At 43.3% G+C, this 19,199-nt stretch overlaps 1 protein-coding gene across 8 annotated transcripts in view; it reads right to left on the reverse strand.

Moving 5' to 3' along the window:
• Positions 1-19,199, reverse strand: part of KATNAL2 (katanin catalytic subunit A1 like 2) — a 45,196-nt gene that overhangs the window by 5,278 nt on the left and 20,719 nt on the right. For 6 of the 8 annotated variants that reach the window (XM_019495942.2, XM_059725291.1, XM_059725289.1 and 3 more), the window contains 5 exons: positions 16,971-17,069; positions 16,234-16,297; positions 15,436-15,554; positions 12,092-12,183; positions 8,741-8,851 (listed from right to left, as the gene is read on the reverse strand). In XM_019495942.2, the coding sequence (XP_019351487.2) occupies positions 8,741-8,851; positions 12,092-12,183; positions 15,436-15,554; positions 16,234-16,297; positions 16,971-17,069 (485 nt within the window). Of the gene's footprint in view, positions 1-7,506; positions 7,902-8,740; positions 8,852-12,091; positions 12,184-15,435; positions 15,555-16,233; positions 16,298-16,970; positions 17,070-19,199 lie in introns of those variants that run through there. The other 2 variants (XM_059725293.1, XM_059725292.1) reach the window with 2 other exon arrangements.

The following is a 19,199-nucleotide window of genomic DNA, read 5'->3' on the forward strand; positions in this document are numbered from 1 at the left end:
GCACAAGCTTGTCCCCTTGCACCAAGCATCTGAGAACAAACATCACAGAAACAATGTTATCCACAAAGTTTAAGGCATTATTGCAAGGTGCTTGCACCATCACAGTGAGTACAGTGTGAGAAGAGGCAGAAAACAGAATAGAATAATGTGGCACATGCAGGCTAGGCTATTCCAGGTGCTGATCTGTAGTGAAGTCATGCAGAATAGTCCCCTGCAGTTGGCCCAGGACATTTTGCTGACAGCAGAACATTTGGTCACCATACCGAGTGGCCCCACTTTGCACACATGACGTTCTCACCCTTGACAAGATTCCACTCCACCAAGGAGCAAAGCCTGAAGCAGCCTTGGAGAGCCTAGGTGCCCAGTTGAAGGCAAGCTGCACATCCTGGCAGCCACCAAGTTCTCATTTCAAGGCAGGCATTCAGCCGTTGAGTTTCACTTGATCTCATTCATTCTTTCAAATGGCATCCAGAGGGCATATCCCAGGCAATATCCTTCTCAGCCCACCTGGAATCTTTCTTATTAAGGAATCCAGATGATGAAAATCCAGGTGCTGACATCTTTTCCAGTAAGTATCTCCTTCAGGCACATGCAGTTGATGACTGTAAGGCTCCCTCTCAATTCATCTGCACTACCATCTCCCCTCCCCAGCTCCTCCACACTCATAAACAAATCCTATTAGAGTATTCTCAGGATGGGTGGACCCTATTCAATGTATCAGGAGTCTAAATTCACCCTGTCCTTGAACAGCTGTTAATGCACTTACTTTGATAATACACTGGGCGCGTCTATACGTCCATTCACTGCGCAGTAACTTACTGAGCAGTAGGTGGTTTTTAGGCCAGCGGCTACACGTGCAGCCATTAAAGCGCAGTAATGCTGCATGTGGACGCTGTGTGTGGACTGACTTGGGACTAACTGCATGTGTCCCAAGTCAGTCCACACACAGTGTTACTGCACAGTAAGGCGTCTACATGCACATTACTGCGCAGTAACTAATTGGGTGTTGTTAATTCAATACCTGCATGATGTAGGTATCAAATTCAGCACCCCCCATAGTTACTGTGGAGTATGGGCATGCACATGTAAATGTGCACCTGTACTGCACAGTAACCTAAATTACTATGCAGTAAATGTGCATGTGCAAATGCACCCACTGTCATTTGAATCTTAACACTAGGTAAAAGAAAAGCAGTGAGGAGAAGGAAGGAAGGAAAGGAGGACACACTCACCAGTGTGCTAATGGCCTCCAGAGACTAGAGCAGGTGGAACAAGTTCCTGAAAATCCATGAATATAGAACAGGTGTGGGCAAAATGTAGCCCGCAAGCCGGATGCAGCCCGCCAAGCCATTCTATCCGGCCCGCGGGGCCCCTAAAAATTTAGAAAATTAGTATTAATCTGCCCTGGGCTGCCTGTCATGTGGCCCTCGATGGCTTGCCAAAACTCATTAAGATAATTACTCCACCCAAAATAATTGCCTGCCCCGATATAGAAAGTGGGTGGGTCCTTGTCCTCACTGCATTTTGCAACTCAGCCCTAAGGCTGAGATGCATTAACAGCTGTCCAGGGATTCAGTGAGTGTGGAACAGGATCAGGTGTAAAGATTCAGAGGCCTATATGCCACTTAGGGTTTGTCTGCACCACTTCAGCCACTCACCCCCATCCCTTTTCCTCTGCTGCTGGGTTCACTAGGGTCAACCCTAGTCACTAGAGTTGACCAAAAACCCTGATTTCAGCGGTGAGTAAGAGGGTGGGGAACTTCAATCTGAGAGAAGACCCCGATTTTTTAATCAGTGCAATCCCCTGCACCATGGTTTTCTTACTACACAGGTGAGAAGAAAGGCAACAACAGTACATCCCTCAGAGATTAGTGTAAAGGCTTCTAAGCACCCAGGGAGGGGGAAAAACAAAGCATAGTTAAGGACTACCTTATCATTTAATTAACAAGGGGTTTATTTTATTTAATTAACATTTACTGATTTCAACAAGTAATTTGTCATTGCCCCACCAGGCCATGTTGATGACTAACAGGAAGCCACGTTGGAAACTAGGGAGTAGGTTGCTGAATGGGGAAATCAATAAGCTTTCTAACACACACTGTGGTATAGATAAAGAGTGCATTAAGAGCTTTGTTTTGGCTTCGTTTCCATTCATCTGAAAGCAGCTTGATATTAATTTTTCCAAAGATCAACGGACAGCCAAGATACACAAATCTTTCAAAGTCTACCCCAGTAGAAGGCTGAAAAAGTGAGAGACACAAGTATTTACAGAGACCACTTAAAGCTGACAGTCATGGGACATATCGACTCCGACTCTGCTATTGACTCCACATGACCTGATGCAAGACATTCAGTCTTTCAGCACTCAGTCACCTCCATCTGTACAATGGGACATAAAAAGTCTCCTACTTGTGCAAAGCTTCAAAAGGGGCCAAAATGTAAAAGGGACCAAATGGCACCATAGAAGTACAAGCCATCAGACCATAATCAATCCTACATCTTGGATAAGCATAAAGGGACAGCTGCATAAAAAAATACAACTCGCTGAAAGCATTACTTAGCAGCATATTTGGTACCGTGGGAGATGAAAAGCAAAAGGACACGCAACACTTCAGACTGCCATTTTGTATCTATATAATGCTTTTTTCATCCTCAAGGTGTTCTGCCCGCCTTCGACAGTGTAACAAGTATATGCTGTTCAGATGATCTCAAATTTACAGATGAGGAAAAGGAGGTAAGGCACTGTCTTAAAAGAGTGAAAGGAATTAGCAGACATCTGGGATTAGTATTCATGCTTCCTGGTTCCACCAGACCAAACCTTTCCCCTCAATACTGTATAAAAATTAACCTGAATAGAATGAAAACAGGAAAATAGGTTGGAAGGGACTTCAGTTCACCCTGTCCATGCCCTTGCTCAAGGCAGGATCATCCCTGTCTAAAACATCTCCTCCAAAGGTTTGTCTGCCCTGCTCTTAAAAACTTCCAGTGACGGAGATTCCACAACCACTCTAGGTAATCTGTTCCAGTGCTTAACCACCCTCATAATTAGAAAGTTCTTCCTAATATCCAACCTAAATTTCCCTTGTTGCCATTTAAGGCCATTACTTCTTGTCCTGTCCCCTGCGGCCACAGAGAATAGTCTATCACCATCCACTTTATAACCACTCTTCATGTATTTGTAGTCTATTATCAAATCCCCCTGAGGTCTTCTCCAGAATAACCTCAGTTCTTCCAACCTTTCCTTGTAAGTTGTGTTTCCTAGATTTCTAATAATTTTTGTTGCTCTCTGCTGGACTCATTCCAATTTGTTCATATCTTTCTCGAAATGCAGTGCCCAAAACTGGACACAGCACTTCAGGAGAGGCTTCACCAATGCCCAAGAGAGTGGAACACTGTTCCTTGACTTGCAAGAGACTCTCCTGTTAATACAACCCAGCATGCTCCTGGCCTTTTCCCTTCTTTTTTTTTTTTTTTTTTTCAACGAGAGCATATTCTTGACTTGCACTCAACTTCTGTTTCACTATCACCCATCTCTGTCTGTCTTCATTCCCCAATTTGGATTTGTGCATTTCAGCGTCCTATAGTAAGTACAGGACTTTTCACTTATTCTTATTGTACTTCATTTGCTAATTCTAACCATTTTTCTAATTTATCAAGGTCATTTTGAATTCTAATCCCATGCTTCAAAGTGTCTCATGTATGAGTACTGCTCTAGTTCCACTCCTCTTCCACCATCTCCTGACTGCCCCTTTGTCATACTGTATAGAAAGATCAAGAACGACGGCTCTTCCAGGACTTGTTCATGTGTACTGGGCTTTTGGAAGGAAAAACTATTCATATATAATTTAAATTGGATAAAATTCAGACCTATTATAAATGCTCCAATTCCCCTGAAGTTCAATTCAACTGAAGTTCATGGTCTTGCACCATCTAAACATAAAAATTACCACTATACACCTAGACCCAAATCCTTGAAGAAGTATTTATGGGAGTCAGATGCCAAAATAATTGTGAGAATCTGGGCCACAGCTAGAGTGTAGGCTGATGCACTGATTTTAATGGAGTTTCACCCACTGGAAGAAAGTCTCTTTATTCAATCTGTTCAGTCAGATTCATAAAGAGGCCCTAAACCAAGCATTAGGCTCACTGGGCCAATGCTACTCAGACTGCAACAGAGTTCAAATACCTGGCCACTAATCAGCGGTCAAATGAAACTACATGAAATTCCCAAACTTCCAGGGCTACAGTTTCAAATTCTGAAAAGAGCTCAGCTCCCTTGTAGGAACCAAAAAAAAGGGCCAAATTTCCAAATGATCTTGCTATGGTGGTTGCTGAACTCTTGTAGTTCTGGGCTTGAGTATCTTATGTTAGAAGATGAAATCCTGGCCCACTGAAGACATCCACTTCAGTGGCAGTCAGGATTTCAGTCAGACTTGTAAAATCCTTATGCATGCCCAAACCCTGCACATAAGGAATTGTATGCAGTAGTTCCACTGAAAAATGGATTTTTTTACTTTTAGCTTCAATGTTTAGAAAAGTGTGTCATTCCTTGACATTTGGAAAAAAACAGATTGAAATTAGGAACAGTCAGGGTGAAAATGTCCTTAGTTCTTATGTGTTGTTTTAGTTTTTATGTAGTGAAATCCATAAATTTTGGAAACTTAGTTTTACAGTGGGAAAAATCATAATTTGATGTTTTTGGTATGAAAATGGCAATTTCAAGGAAAATCTACAGAAATGAGCACTTCTAGGCTGAGAACTAATCCAACATTAAATGCTGGAAATATTACAATACATTTTGTTCTGTTTGCACAGCCCTTCCCAAAATGAGATTACCAGACCCATAAAAGGAAGAGATTCATGTCATACAAGACACACGTGATGATTTATCTAGATACACATTGACAGGTCTCACCATTGCCTCAGAAGTCTGGAAGATCCACAGAGTGAAATCTTTTCAGGCACATTCTTCCGTACCCCATCTTACTGCTCCTAGACTTCCTGTATTCTTTTTCAGATCTATGTAATGGGCAGGATTTACATGAATTCACTTGAGAATGAATCCTTTCAATGCTCTACTGATGGGCAAATGGTCAAAAGGCTGTAATGCTATGCATGAAACTTAAATATAGAGTATCGTTTCAAAACTGACCATGAAAAAGATCCGTGTGTTGCTTAAAGGTCTCTCGTATAAAGAGTAATGATGCTGTAATAAATTAACATTTTTACAGCAGACTGCTAATGAGATTTAAAGGGAGAAATGGGTTATTAAATTAGCCAAGACAAATATTTGCATATGCTTCAGCTACTTATCTTGAAGTATTTTTCCGATACTAGCATGTTTAGAATATGACTAATCATATTCTAATCCATTCTTTACATGTACATATTGTAATGCCAAACAGGCCAGATTTTGCGTGGGTTTATTTCCACTAGATAGCCCAAGGGATACATCAGTAAAACACACTACACTGTTAAAGTAAAATATAAAGCTATTGTCTGCCTTTGTATTTTGACCATGTGAGAATAGAACTATCAATCAGGACAGGGGAGAGACTTTTGGGGTAGCTGCCAAGTAATTAATTTATGGCCAATTTGTTCATTTTTACAGTGGATTTCCTAGATTGCTAGGGGCTGGAAGGGACCTTGTAGATCATTGAGTCCAGTCCCCCTACACTAAGCAGGAAAAGACAGCTGGGGTCAAGTGACCCCAGCGAAGTGACCATGCAGTCTCCTTTTGAAGACTTCCAGGGTAGGTGACTGCACCAGCACTGGAGGGAGTTTATTCCACAGTCCAGACACCCTGACTGTGAAGATTTTCCTGGAATTGAGCCTGAAGCGGCCTTCCAGGAGTTTGTATCCATTGCTCCTGGTCTTCCCTAGGAATGCCCTAGTGAACAGCTGTTCACCGAGCCCTTGATATATTCCCCTGATGTAGCGGTAAGCCGCTACCCAGTCCTCTCTCAGCCTTCTCTTCTGTAGGCTGAAGAGGCCCAAGTCCCTCAGCCTCTCCTCGTATGGCTTGTCTTGCAAGTCCCTGATCATACAGTGGCTCTTCTCTGGACCCTTTTAAGTTTTTCCACGTCCTTGTTGAAGTGCAGCGTCCAGAACTGAACACAGTATTCCAGCTGCGGTTTCACCAGTACAGAGTACAGCGGGAGTATCACTTCCTTAGTTTTGCATGAGATGCAGCGGTTAATGCAGGCCAGTGTAGTGTTTGCCCTGCTGGGCACAGCATCGCACTGCCGGCTCATGTTCATGCAATGGTCAATCACCACCCCGAGGTCCCTTTCAGTTGTGGTGCAAGTCAAATTGTTGCCACCGAGCCTGTAGGTATGTTGGGGATTGTTTGCCCCCAGATGGAGCACCTTGCACTTCTGAGTGTTGAACTTCATCTGGTTCTGGTCTGCCCAGCTCTCCAGCCTGTCCAGGCCCGCCTGTATCTGCAACCTATCTTCTGTGGCATTTACCACGCTCCTGCATAACTTGGTGTGGCTTGCAAACTTGGCCAGCGAGCTTTTCACCCCCACATCCAAATCACTGATTTAATGCTCCCAAGGGGCAAGTGCTGTACTGAGACAGAACTACCTCATATAGCACCCCTGAGGCATAGCACGCTCAGCATAACATCTTCAGAAGTGCTTACATGACCTGAGAATCTAAGGCCATGGTCTATACACTAAAGATGAGCAAACACATGGTGTGCAGCCCTACCCTCACATAACTCCCTAAAATCAACTGCAGAATTTTCTCAGGAAAAGTTAGGAGTAAAACTAATACGAGCTGCACTGAAGTTGGTGGTGTGTAGATGCAGCTTATCCTGAGCTGGCAGCTATTACAGGCTGCTTCCTGCTGCTTAGGCGTTCTCATATACAATCAGACAAAAGTGGCTGTGGATACCCAGGCTGCACTGTTCAGACGTACTACACTCAGCAATATAAATGACAACTCCCCGGTCGTAGTCTGAGGATTTCCAGTCACAGATCGAGGCTCTTCCCACCAGTGTCCCTAGGGCATCCTTGTGAGAGTCAGCCGGAGAACCACTAATCAAAACAAACCGAGCAACAAAACATTTGTGGTTTTTGTGGGTGCAAAGCCCTCCCTCAGCTCCAACCACTTTCAGATGGCAACAGCCTGTGGTTGTCACAATGCAGAGCTGTCTACATGCTGCAGAAATGGATGCGCTCGTCAGTCGGATTCCAGGCACTGCTACAGTCAGCTATGGAAATGCCAGGGAGTCATTTGTTCAACAAGGAGGTGTTGGTGAGTGGTTGCTGATTAGGGACAGAAGCTTTTGCTTGGCCCAGGGGTTTGCACACTTGTTTGTACTGTAAGCCATACTTTGGATATGAAGGATGTACCGCAGACCCCTGCTCTTCTGTTCGTGATAGATGAACCCCTGATCCCCTTCCATTTATAAGCTCCTAACATTTCTGTGGCAACTTGCTCTCATGGTCAAGTAACATGAGAGAAATATTAAATGTATGTTCAACTTTTAAGCATATGTTCAACTCTGTTTTGAGCCAGTTTAATAGCAGGAAACAAGAAACCAATATCATGCAATCTGTTAGTTGTGTGCAGACTTCAGCAGATGCTTCACATGCCACAGTTTGGACACCTCTGATCCAGCTCTTTTCTCTGAATCTTCTTCTAGTATTGGCCTGGATTTGTACAGCTAGCACAGACATGGTGCATATGATAAACTCTGGTTTCTGCAGGACAAGCTATAGTGGCATTAACAAGTAAGGGGAATGTTGTATTGAACTGGCCAGTATGTATGTGTACCAGGTAGAATCAGAACTGCTCAGTTTGTGTGTCACAGCTTTTTTCTCTTTGAGCAACCAAATCAATCCTCTTTATTGGCCTGAGATGAATGGAACCAATTCTTTGAGGAGATGGTACTAAAAGCAATGGCAGAGTAGAAGAATATTAGACAGATACAGACAAACATAGATTCTCCCCAAAAAGTCAGCACAACTCCCCTCGCCAAGATCATCCTGCCAGGGGGAAAGTGGCCTCTCATATAACTATCTCATACAACCACGGATCCCTTCTCTTCCATGTCCAAAGAACTTCCTCAGCTGAATGGATGATCTCCACAAGATTCAACCAGCTGCACTCTCTGCTGCTCTACCATTTCCCCAGGTTTCTGTCAGAAGGGATACTCCAGCTCCACAGCACTTGGGTCTCCTTCCCCACTCCAATTATTTCTGAATTTTGTAAAATGGCTGAGGGCATTTTGTGTGAAACAGACTGATTGATGCCATATTGTACTTCGTGTTTCCCATCACAAGCTATTGATTCTTCTAGGCCTAAATTATATTACAGAAACCAAAAGTTTTATTCTCCAACTTTAAAAAGGCAGATTTTAATACCAATAAAATCCAACCTTCCTATTTATGGAGTATCTTTCTGAGCACTAGATGTTGTAAGCACCTTACAGAACTATGCTGAAACCCTTCTTAGCGTAAACATAGTAAATAACTTGGCTATAAAGTCAAATACTCCATTTTAAATATTAGCAGCTGGTTGCATCAGCATATGCTGACTTTATTATGGATTATTCTCATGTGGCACAGATAGCAAGAATTGTAGAATTTAAAAGTAAAAGCTCCAAATTAAGCTTTAAATGCTTTAACCAAATATCAAGGCTTTTTTCTGCAGGAGTCTAAATAAAATCTTTATCTGTGCTTAGAGGCTCATGCAAATGTATTCAAAATGTACTCTCTGGATCTCTTACCATGGCAGATTAGAAGCTGCTAAAACAAATACAAGATCATCAGATTGGGCCAAGCCATCCATCTGCACCAGTAATTCAGTTTTCATCCGCCGGCTTCCTTCGTGCTCACCACTGCCAAGATGCAGAGAAATGTTATTTGCTCAGTGCATTAAAGCTTTATTTATACAGTGTCATTCACAGCAACTGAGCCCCAGTCACAGTTCTGTCCCAGTTCAAAGCATGATTAAGTACCATTAGCTAACACCCAGGCATTAAAAGTTGAGCTTCCTGATGATTACTTAAATGTGTTCAGTTCAGTGCATTAGACTGGAGTGAATCCACTGGAGTAAAACAAAATATCTGTTTTGTTTTATCTTTGCATAAAGATTAACACAAAGGAAATGAGGAGATACCAGAGTTGATATTCAGAGGGGAACATTTCTAAGGCTTTCAAGGGCGTTATATTGGAGAATTATAGTACAGGTTGCAATTCACGCATGAGAAAGGCTGATGTGTTTAGTGCAAATAGTATACAGAGGAAGTTATATGGAAAACACACACTTGTCATTGAATTTAGTGTACTTCAAGGTCAGTTTTCTCAGCAGGAAGCTAAAAAAGTGCAGATCTGAAATAAAATGAAAAAAGACCCATCCTGCTTTGAAACAGGGAATTAAGGACCCTGCCTTAGAAAAAAGGACCTGGAATTTCAGATTCATAGATGCTAGGGTCAGAAGGGACCTCAACAGATCATCGAGTCTGAACCCCTGCCTAGGCAGGAAAGAGAGCTAGGGCCAGATGACCCCAGCCAGATGCCTATCCAGCCTTCTGTTAAAGACCCCCAAGGTAGGGGAGAGCACCACATCCCTTGGAAGCCCATTCCAAATTTTGGCCACCCTTACCGTGTAGAAGTTTTTCCTGATATCTAGCCTAAATCTGCTGTCAGTTTGTGACCATTGTTCCTTGTTACCCTAAGAGGCACCCTGGTGAACAGAGCATCTCCGATCCCTTGCTGCGTTCCCCTAATAAATTTGTACACAGCCACAAGGTCACCTCTCAGCCTGCTCTTGCGGAGGCAGAAGAGGTCCAGGTCCCTCAGTCTCTCCCCATAGGGCTTGTCCTGTAAGCCCCTAACCATACAAGTGGCCTCCTCTGGACCCTCTCGAGTCTATCAACTTCCTTCTTGAAGTACAGCACCCAAAACTGGACGCAGTACTCCAACTGCGGTCTGACCAATGCCGCATAGAGAGGAAGTATCACCTCCTCGGTACTATTTGTCATGCATCTGCTGTCATGTTCATGTTCATCTTGGAGTCCACTATGACTCCGAGATCCTTTCCGCTTCTGTGCTGCTGAGGGTCACTTCCCAGCCAGTAGGTGTGCTGGATATTTCTGCACCCTACGTGCAGCACTCTGCACTTGTCCGTGTTGAACTGCATCCTATTGTGTACTAGGGCTGTGCATCCTATTGTGTTTCGCACTAGGGCTGTGCGAAACGGCACCGTTTTGTTTCACCTTCGGTTTTGACGGTTCAATGGAACAGCGTTCCATTTCAAATTTCATTTTGATTTGAAACAGCTGTTCTGTTCCGTTTCATCGAAACTGAAAGGCTGTTTCGATGCTGTTTTGACTTTCGCTGGGTGTGGGGAGTCAGCCCCCCCCAAATCACAGCATGGGGGGTGGGAGTGAGTCCAGATGGGCTGACTCTCTGCCCTGCCCCTGCCAGATCACAGCGCTGGGGAGGGGTACTGAGCCGGGCTCAGTTCCCTTCCCCTGTGCTGTTATCAGCTACCGTCAGCGGGAGACAGGGAGAGCCAGGGCTGTGCTCCCTGCTGGTGCCCTGGTTCTCCCCTGTCTCTTGCTGCTGGCTTCAAAATGCGAAACATTTCAAAACTTTCGAAACGTTTCGACTAGCCTCGTTTTGTTTCAAGGCTGTTTCGAAGCCCTTCATTTCAATTCAATTTCACTATTTCGAGCTCAAAATTAGTCAAAACAGCGTCGAATCGAAACAGCCGGCGAAATTTCGCACAGCCCTACTGCCCCACTTTTCTAACCTGTCCAGGTCTGCCTGCAATCATTCCCTACACTCCAGAGTGTGCACTTCACCCCGCAATTTAGTATTGTCTGCAAACTTGGACAGAGTACACTTCACACCCGCATCCAAGCCACTGAAGATGTTGAAGAGTACGGCTCCAAGGACCGAACACTGCAGGACCCCACTACCCACATCCTTCCAGGTTCCAGGAATCTAAGAGCTTGTGCTTGCAAGGTGCCAGGAAACTGAAGCTTTGCTGCCCCAACCCAATGCACCAAAGCTATTTACCATGTAGTTAAGCACTGAAGCCTGGGAGCTGAAGTGCTCAGCACCTGTCAGAAAAACTCCAATAAAGCACAGTTAGACCTTAGATTATAGATGTTGCCATTCAGGTATAATACCTTGGTTTTTTTGAAAGCATCCTCTCATGTAGTGCTGTATCACCATATAATGAAGATAATCAAATAAACTCTTAGAAATGCACACAGATACCTCACTTACCACACGAGGGCTGTGAAAGGATACTACCAGGGCACAAACTGCCAATGATTATGAGTTGTATCTTTACAATCCAGTGTTCATTTTACAAGCATAGGGAAGCATTAGGACATGGTATTTGTGGCATCTAGAAACCTCTCAAATAGGCACCTTACATATATAATAGAAGTGTCTATATATTTTGTTCCCTCCCCACATTTTCTGATTTTTTTAGACTGTTTTAATGGTGTGTCATGTCATGGATAGTAACATCACATCAACAGTCCTCCAACCTCACTGCTACAAGCCCTGCCTATGTCTTAGTCACCATAGTGTCTAGTCAGTCAGTCCCTTTCTCTCTTTCACACACTTTTGCCTTCACACTTCCTTCCAGACCACTCGTTTCAGTGGGAACCAAACACTTCCTTCCTCCTTGTAAATCTCTCCTCTGTCTACACTGGTTCCAGGTAACGGTACTCTCTCCTTTATTTATCCCTTATCACCACATGTATGAGCTGACAGTCTGTCCAACAATAAGATGTAGCGAGGATCCTAAGATTGAGAATAGACCTGAAGAAAAACTACATTTGAAAACTAAAAGAAAATTACTACACTATTACCGCTCAACGTAGTTATTCTAACAATGCGATCTAAATTAAAGGTCTTTCTGTGGGTCCAATCAAGCTCCTATTGACGTTACCAGAACAGCCTCAGGCCCTGTTTGTACTAAGATTTGTTTGCTTGGTAATAAGCTCAGTGTTCTAGTAAATGTTAATTGGCATACGATCAAACGCATTTATTGAAAAGAATTAGAGAGGGAAATGTATTCTTTTGAAGAGATAGCAAGCTAACTCATCAGTTACCCAGGAGCGGTTCCTCTCTGACTCATTACTGACTCCAGCTCATCCAAGAAAATCGTGGAAGGAGCATGGTACCGGGCAAGTTCAAATAAAACCTGTTCATAGGGGAAAAAAAATATTAACAACTGAAGGAAGACTGAGCAAAGGTGTTTAGGATCATCATGTAAAGACTAAATAATAGTGCACACTTCACAAAAACCTTTAGGAAAGAAACAGAATAAATGTTGGGAAAATGATTGGCAGAGAAGTTCCAAAATCATTCCTTAATTCTTCAGGTTTATAAAGGAGAGATAAAGAATACATTTATGTAATCCAGTCTTTTTGTTTTCATCTTTCCTCCTAAAGTCTATGCAAGTATGCTGAGAATAATGGGATAAAAAGATAAGAATTGCAAAAAGGGACTCTGGGGAAATCCCAAATCATCACCAGAGATTAAGTACTTTCTTCTTTTACTGTTGTTGCATTTATTTTTCAAATGGGGGAGGGGGAGGGGGAGAGGGGGATGACACACAGTCACTGAAACTCCTGTGGCAAAAATGGCCATATTGTCTTAATAAAATAAAGTACTTCTTTGAGGAAAACAAACATGGCCTGTCCTTCACAGGGTAAAGTTAGATTAAAAATGGAAGTTAAAATGAGTGACATTTGCCATTGCAGTGATGACGTGTTACCTATTTTTCCTTTATAAGGGTAGCTAAATATAAAAATATTCATAGACTATAGAAACATCCTTCAACTATTTAAAAACAACATCATAGTCTGGGATCTGGACTTTCCATTTGCCATGGAAAAACATGGGCTTTATTATTTTAAAGAAGAAAAATGTGGATTTTCTCTTTTTAAGGAGAAAAACACAGGAAACGGTAGGTTTCCTCTTGCAGGCTGGGCAATCAGGCAGGGGGCACCATTTGCATGTCTGTGTACACAACAGCCAGGCAGTGTGGAGAGCAGCTCCCACGGCTCCCTGCAGGTAGGCCTTGGGGGGTGGGTTCTGGGGGAAGAAGGGAGGGAGTTGGGCAGGGCTGGGAGAACTACCCAGCTGGGGCAGTGTGTGAGGCCTGGGGTTAGAGGGTCAGGCCCAGGGCAAAAATCCATGGCCACAGAGCCCAGGTGAGGAGCAGGACAGAGCCACAGACAGCTCATCTGTGGGGTGGCGGGGGGGCTAGCTCCGTGTCACTGTGTGCACTCCAGGGAGGGGGGCATGTGCCCCCAAGATTTGTGCACAGATGTAGGCTGGCCGCTGCAGGCTTGGGGCTTCTTGCCCTGCTGCCTCCTTGCCCTGTGCCACCAGGGCCCAGCATGGCAGGGCAAAGCGGGGCAGGGAGGCTTGGTGCTGCTACCAGGAGCCCTGCTCTGCCATGGTGAAGTGTTCCCTGCCCACCCAGCAGTAGCAGGGGTGGCTGCGTGGAGTTGTGCCACCCACAGCTGCCAGGTAGGCTGGGGACACCTTGCTACCGTGGCACAGGGCTCTCAGCGGCAGCACCGAACCTTCCCACCCCATTCTGCCCTGTTTTGTTGGGTCCTGCCCGCTGAACTGCAGAGGCCCTGGGGAGAGGACAGCAGGGTGGGGAGCCCCAAGACCGCAGTAGGCAGCCCACATCCACTCCCCCCGACAGGCTCTGCTCCAGCTATGCTGCCCACAGGGGAAGGGGATCTGGACTACGTGCACCACTTGGGCCGCAGCAGCCACCACCTCCCACGGGTAACAGCTGGGGTTCGGGTGCTGCTGGTGGGGCACAGGGGGCTGCACACCTGGGTCCCTGACCCTGTAGCCCTAGCAGCTGGGCGTCTCCTCCAGTATGGCTGTGGGGGCAGGGGGCTGTGGGTAGGGAATGAGGGGCACCAGCATGGCTAGGGGGCTGTGGGTGGGGAGTGAGGGGCAATGGCATGGGTAAGGCACCAGCATATCAGGGCTGCTCAATGCCATAAACCAGCAGGGGGGACAGCTGCAGCTGGACCTGTGTCTTGGTGAGCAAAGGGGGCAGGGGGAGCTCTGATTTTCCATGATAAAAAACCCAAAACTCAAACGCCAAAATATATAGGTATTTAGAATTTATTTTATTCTAGCGATTGAGGCACTGGTAGGCTTCCAAATTACTCTAAAATTGTAAATATATCAATAAAATATTGTGTTCAACAGATATCTATCTATCTATCTATCTATCTAGTGGTGTTTCATTTTAAGTGCAGTAATACATGGATTTGGGGGTATTTAATCAGAGAATTTGTGATTTTTTTTTAATCAAAGAAAACCAGGATCCTTGATCATACTTCACTAACTATGGCACCTTTCATCTACGGGAGTGAAAAGGCTTCATAAATATCTTTATAAGGACAGGCCTTATTTTCTCCATTCTATAGATGAAGCACAGAGGTTAGATTACTTGCTGAAAAAAATCACACAGCTTGTGGCAAGTTCAGAATAAAACACACATTTCCTAGCACCAGTGCTTGGCTCTAAGCAGTAGGCAAAAGTGCTTCTTTGTGCCAAAAATAAATGAGTATAAAAGAATCAGCACACAATCACAGCTCCTTTTAAAAAGCAATCTCAGCTAGAGCAAGACTTACCAGTTCCTAATTTTGGAATCCCAGATTGCTCAATTAATCCCCCTCTTCATTCTTTTATTCACTCATGACTACATTACCTTTAAAGTTAGCTTATAAGAGCCTTGGGGCAGACCACACTTTTATTGACAATTACATACCACCTATCCTATACAGATCTAGTAAAATCTGGGACCAACTGTGACATCTGCCATTCCAACATGGAGCACCTCCAGTGATCACAGCAATGAGGACATGTTCTAATCTAGGAGGGGTGTATGTGGTAGCCATGTTGATCTGAGACAAAAAGAAATGCAAAAACCTAGAACTCTTGGTTCCAAAATGGTACTTTTTATTAGATCAACTGAGAAACTGCAAAAAAAGTTGCATAAAAATATACTTTTTTTGCAATTTCTCAGTTGGTCTAATAAAAGGTATCATTTTGGAACCAAGAGTTCTAGATCCTTGCATTTCTTCTAATCTAGCAGGAACTTTCAGTTGTTCTCAGAATTTAGTTTGCCTGCTGATGACTCAATAAATCAAAAATCTTTGACAGCTTTGGGAAGTCATGTATTACTGAGCTGAAACAACACAGCAGGAACTTGACCAACATGGTATCTTAATAGAAATAATATGTATTCTTATTTTACAGAAAGGGAAATGAGTGAAGAGTGAAATGACTTGCCCAAGACTGCAGAGGGTATCAACATACGAGAAATACTCATCAGTTCCTGTCTCTCAGTTTTGTTCACCCCATTATAAAACTGCTACTCTCCGGCTGCCTGTTAGAGCATAATTCTTACCCGGACAAGTTTTTCTGAATCGCCCCTCCACTTGCTGACAATGGTGGAGGCTGAAATGTTGAAGAAAGTTGTGTTGCATTCAGTGGCAACAGCCTTAGCCAGCAAAGTCTTCCCAGTACCTACAAACACAATGAAGAAATTCACTCTAAGCATATGTAAGCATTTGAGTAATTCCCTTCATCAACTTATTAGTCAAAAGTGAACACTGATAGTAAAAACCCCCCCCAAAAAATGACTAATCAGGACTATCTGGAGAAACACAAGGAATAGGACCTCAAGGCACAACACCACTAACAGGTAGATTCTTCATTTGCCTTCTTCCTGAATTTTTTTTTTAAATGAACAAAGCACAACAACAGACTGTGTTGTGGCAAGTAAATACCACAGTTCCCAGGAAGGGACCATCTGAGCCAGGTTGGCTGGGACTGACATTAAAAGATGCATCAAATATGCACTGCTGGCAACTACAGACAAATGAAGCCACAGCAGCGATGATATTTGAAGCACATCACTGCTTTGATCGCCCATGGTCAGGAATGATGGCTGGGGTATTTAGGCACAGCAATATTCTCAGGCTGTGCACATAAGTGGGGAACTCTGTGCACTGAGAAACAGATTGAAGGAGTGGTCTACCAGCAGGCTATCCTCTCACTTCAATTCACACCTCCACAAAAAAATTAGATGAAATTAGCATAAACCTCTAAAAACAGCTTACCATCCTCTGCAGATGATTCTTCTGTTTGGCTAAAACAAAAGTAGTGATGTACAACTAATCATATAGTCTATAGCTGTAACTACCTGGAGGTCCATACAGTAATAATCCTTTCCATGGGGAGAGAATCCCTGTAAACAGCTGTGGATACTGTAGAGATTAAAAAGTAATTCAAGTAATTCAAATACGCATACTCTATATCAAACATTATTTTTGAGGCAATATTTTCTGGTTTATTCAGGAAAATCAATAAGCTGAAAGAGAAAAATAGAACTATATAAAAAATTTGACCTGAATTATCAATAAAAAGGGACATTTACATTTAAAAGGTTTTATACGAATTTTACGTTTTATTTTGATACAATGCACGAGGTTGGCTAGTCTCATCCATAAATCATTATCCTGTAGCATGATGCATGCCCAATCCAGCCGCTGTTATTTAGACACAATTCCTATAGAATAAGGAGTGGGGATAAGTCTGGGAAGGTTTAGACAATCCTGCCCTGACCGGGGTGGGGATTGTACTACATGACATCTTGAGTTCCCTTCCAGCTCTATTTTACCATGATTGTGTGACAGAAGAACTGGCCTTTTCCAATCCAGCATACTGCAGAGCCTTCTTATGTAAGACGCTATAGGTCACTGTCTATTTAAATTCCATTTGCTGAATAGGAACTGCATTCAGAACAGGATAGATACAGTAAGAACTGTGCAACGGTTCTCTATTTGCAAGAAACATGTTAACTAGCTGGTGACATTCTAACCATAACAACATGTAGGATGATGCCCAGCATTGGTTTTCTCGAACTATTTAGGGCCTTACCCTTATAGGATACACAACTGCTTCCTTGACTAACTGCTTGGCTGCATCAAGTCCAATAATGTCATCCCACTTTATGTTTGGATTATGGAGATAAATGTCCTGCAACACATATTTGATCTTTTTAGTAGAAATAATGTTCTCCTGTAAAACTATAATAAACACTGAAGTAGCGAAACAGCCTGTTTATACCAGAATGTAAAGTTACAGTGATATTAAATGAGACTGTTTAATTCAAACCACACATACTGTAAATCCTTGGTTTACCATGAGACGTACACAAAAATAATTCCTAGAGAAGACATTAATTATGGCCTGATCTCAATGAAGCCTGGGGAAGTTCTGCCATTGGCTTCAAAGATAGCAAAAAACCGCTATAATTGACCAGACCAATGGTCCATCTCCTTAAAAGTAGCCTGCATCACATAGTTCAAAGGAAGGATTAAGAAACTCCAGAATGGAGAATGATGGAATAACCTGCCTAGGTGAGGGTTTTGTGAAGTAGGTTGTTGCCTCTAAACCAGTTAGTCTAAGATGCCATCCTGTCCTACCCTCTAAAAGAGGGACTACAATTGGCCTGTCCCCTGAAGTATTCATCCAACTAAATGTACTCAACAGGGCAGCTGTTGTGTAAAAATTAGATGTATACTCTTATTATAATTTGGCGGCTAAACTGTACTCTCAGATAAAATGAAGAAAGGTCCCCACTGACTAGAATGAGAGGTGTATGCTCCAGGAAAATATGTCATTGAATACATTTAGAAAAATTATTTATAACAATTAATAGATCACACTTTCCTTTCTGTGAACAGCAACTTCAGCTGAACCTGATTTATGATGCTAAACAGAGACTTCTAGAAGACTTTCCAACACTAAAGTAGACTCTCTAGTGGACCAGTTACCATGTGTCATTCATTTTATTGATTTACTGGACACACACAGCCATCACAATTAGGCACATATTAGTAAAGTATAAAAACACACCATAAAAATCATCTAAAAACTGCTGCTCCTGCTGTTCCTGCCAGGAGTGACTACAGCCATGTCATTTTGTCAAGAGCTTCATAAAAATAAAAATCAGCCAAAACCTACATGAAGAAATCTACTCTGACTCCAGCTCACAAACTTGCCAGACTCAGTCCCTACAGGGCAGATAATTGGAATGATCCCTAAAACCAGTGAGGGCCAACCTTTTTGGCATATGTGCCACAAATTAGCCCTATACCCTCCACGAGTGCCATTCCAATCCCTTCTCCTGTCCCATCTGCTGCTCTGCTTTCTGCTCCCTGCCCTATCTGCCACTGTGCTGCCTGTCCCCACCCCATTCTGCCACATGTCACATACAGAGGCTACCCATGCCACTTGTGGCATTCATGCCACAGGTTGCCCACGTGCCTTAGACAAGGACCTTTGACTCAGGAAGCAGTGCAGTTGCTCAGCTCTAAGCTTGGACAGCCAGTCTCCCAGCTTATTTAAACATCCTTGACAAGACATAAAGTAACAGGCAATCTCATAACCACAGTGGGCTTTCAGGATAAAGTCCAACACTCAGGACTGGACCTGGCAGAAAATATGGACTGAGCAAAAGAGACTCAAGTAAATGGGTTTAAGTGCTTTTCCCACTTAGAAGGCAGTCTGCTTGAGGGTGGACTTGCAGGTAATCCTAAGCAGAGTTGGTAACAATACTCCTTGCATTTGACTTGTTCCTCCAGTAATTTCATTACTAAAAGGATTCAAGTGCATCTTAGAAATACTGCTTTTTGCCTCAGATAATCACTGACCATTCTCTGTCTTGGTACTCTGTTCATATTACCAGACAAGTTTTACTGAGAGGCAAAAACATCTACAACTAAGCACAGTATATTGGCATTTAATTTTTCCTTCAAGGAAGACCCTGTTCATTTAGACCCCGATTCACCAAGGAACTTACCACGTATGCAACTCTACGTATGCAAGATAAAAAAAGATCAGGACCTACTTGGGGCCCTATAGCTGAATTAGGCCCTTAATCAGCCATCTCAGGTAACATGCAGCTTCCCTGTGTAGATAACTAATGCACAGTTTTCATAGGAAAGGCAAAAAGGAAAGCAGTGCTGGTCCGGCTGGTACAGCTCCTATATCATAAACAGCAATATGTCCCTATAGGAAGAGGAGCAATTTAAATTACTTCTTTGTGCTCCTGGTCAGGAAAAAATCTGTAATACTACATGCAAGGATGGGAAAATGTACTGG

This window comes from Alligator mississippiensis, chromosome 3 (assembly GCF_030867095.1).
Source record: "Alligator mississippiensis isolate rAllMis1 chromosome 3, rAllMis1, whole genome shotgun sequence".
Taxonomy (NCBI): domain Eukaryota; kingdom Metazoa; phylum Chordata; order Crocodylia; family Alligatoridae; genus Alligator; species Alligator mississippiensis.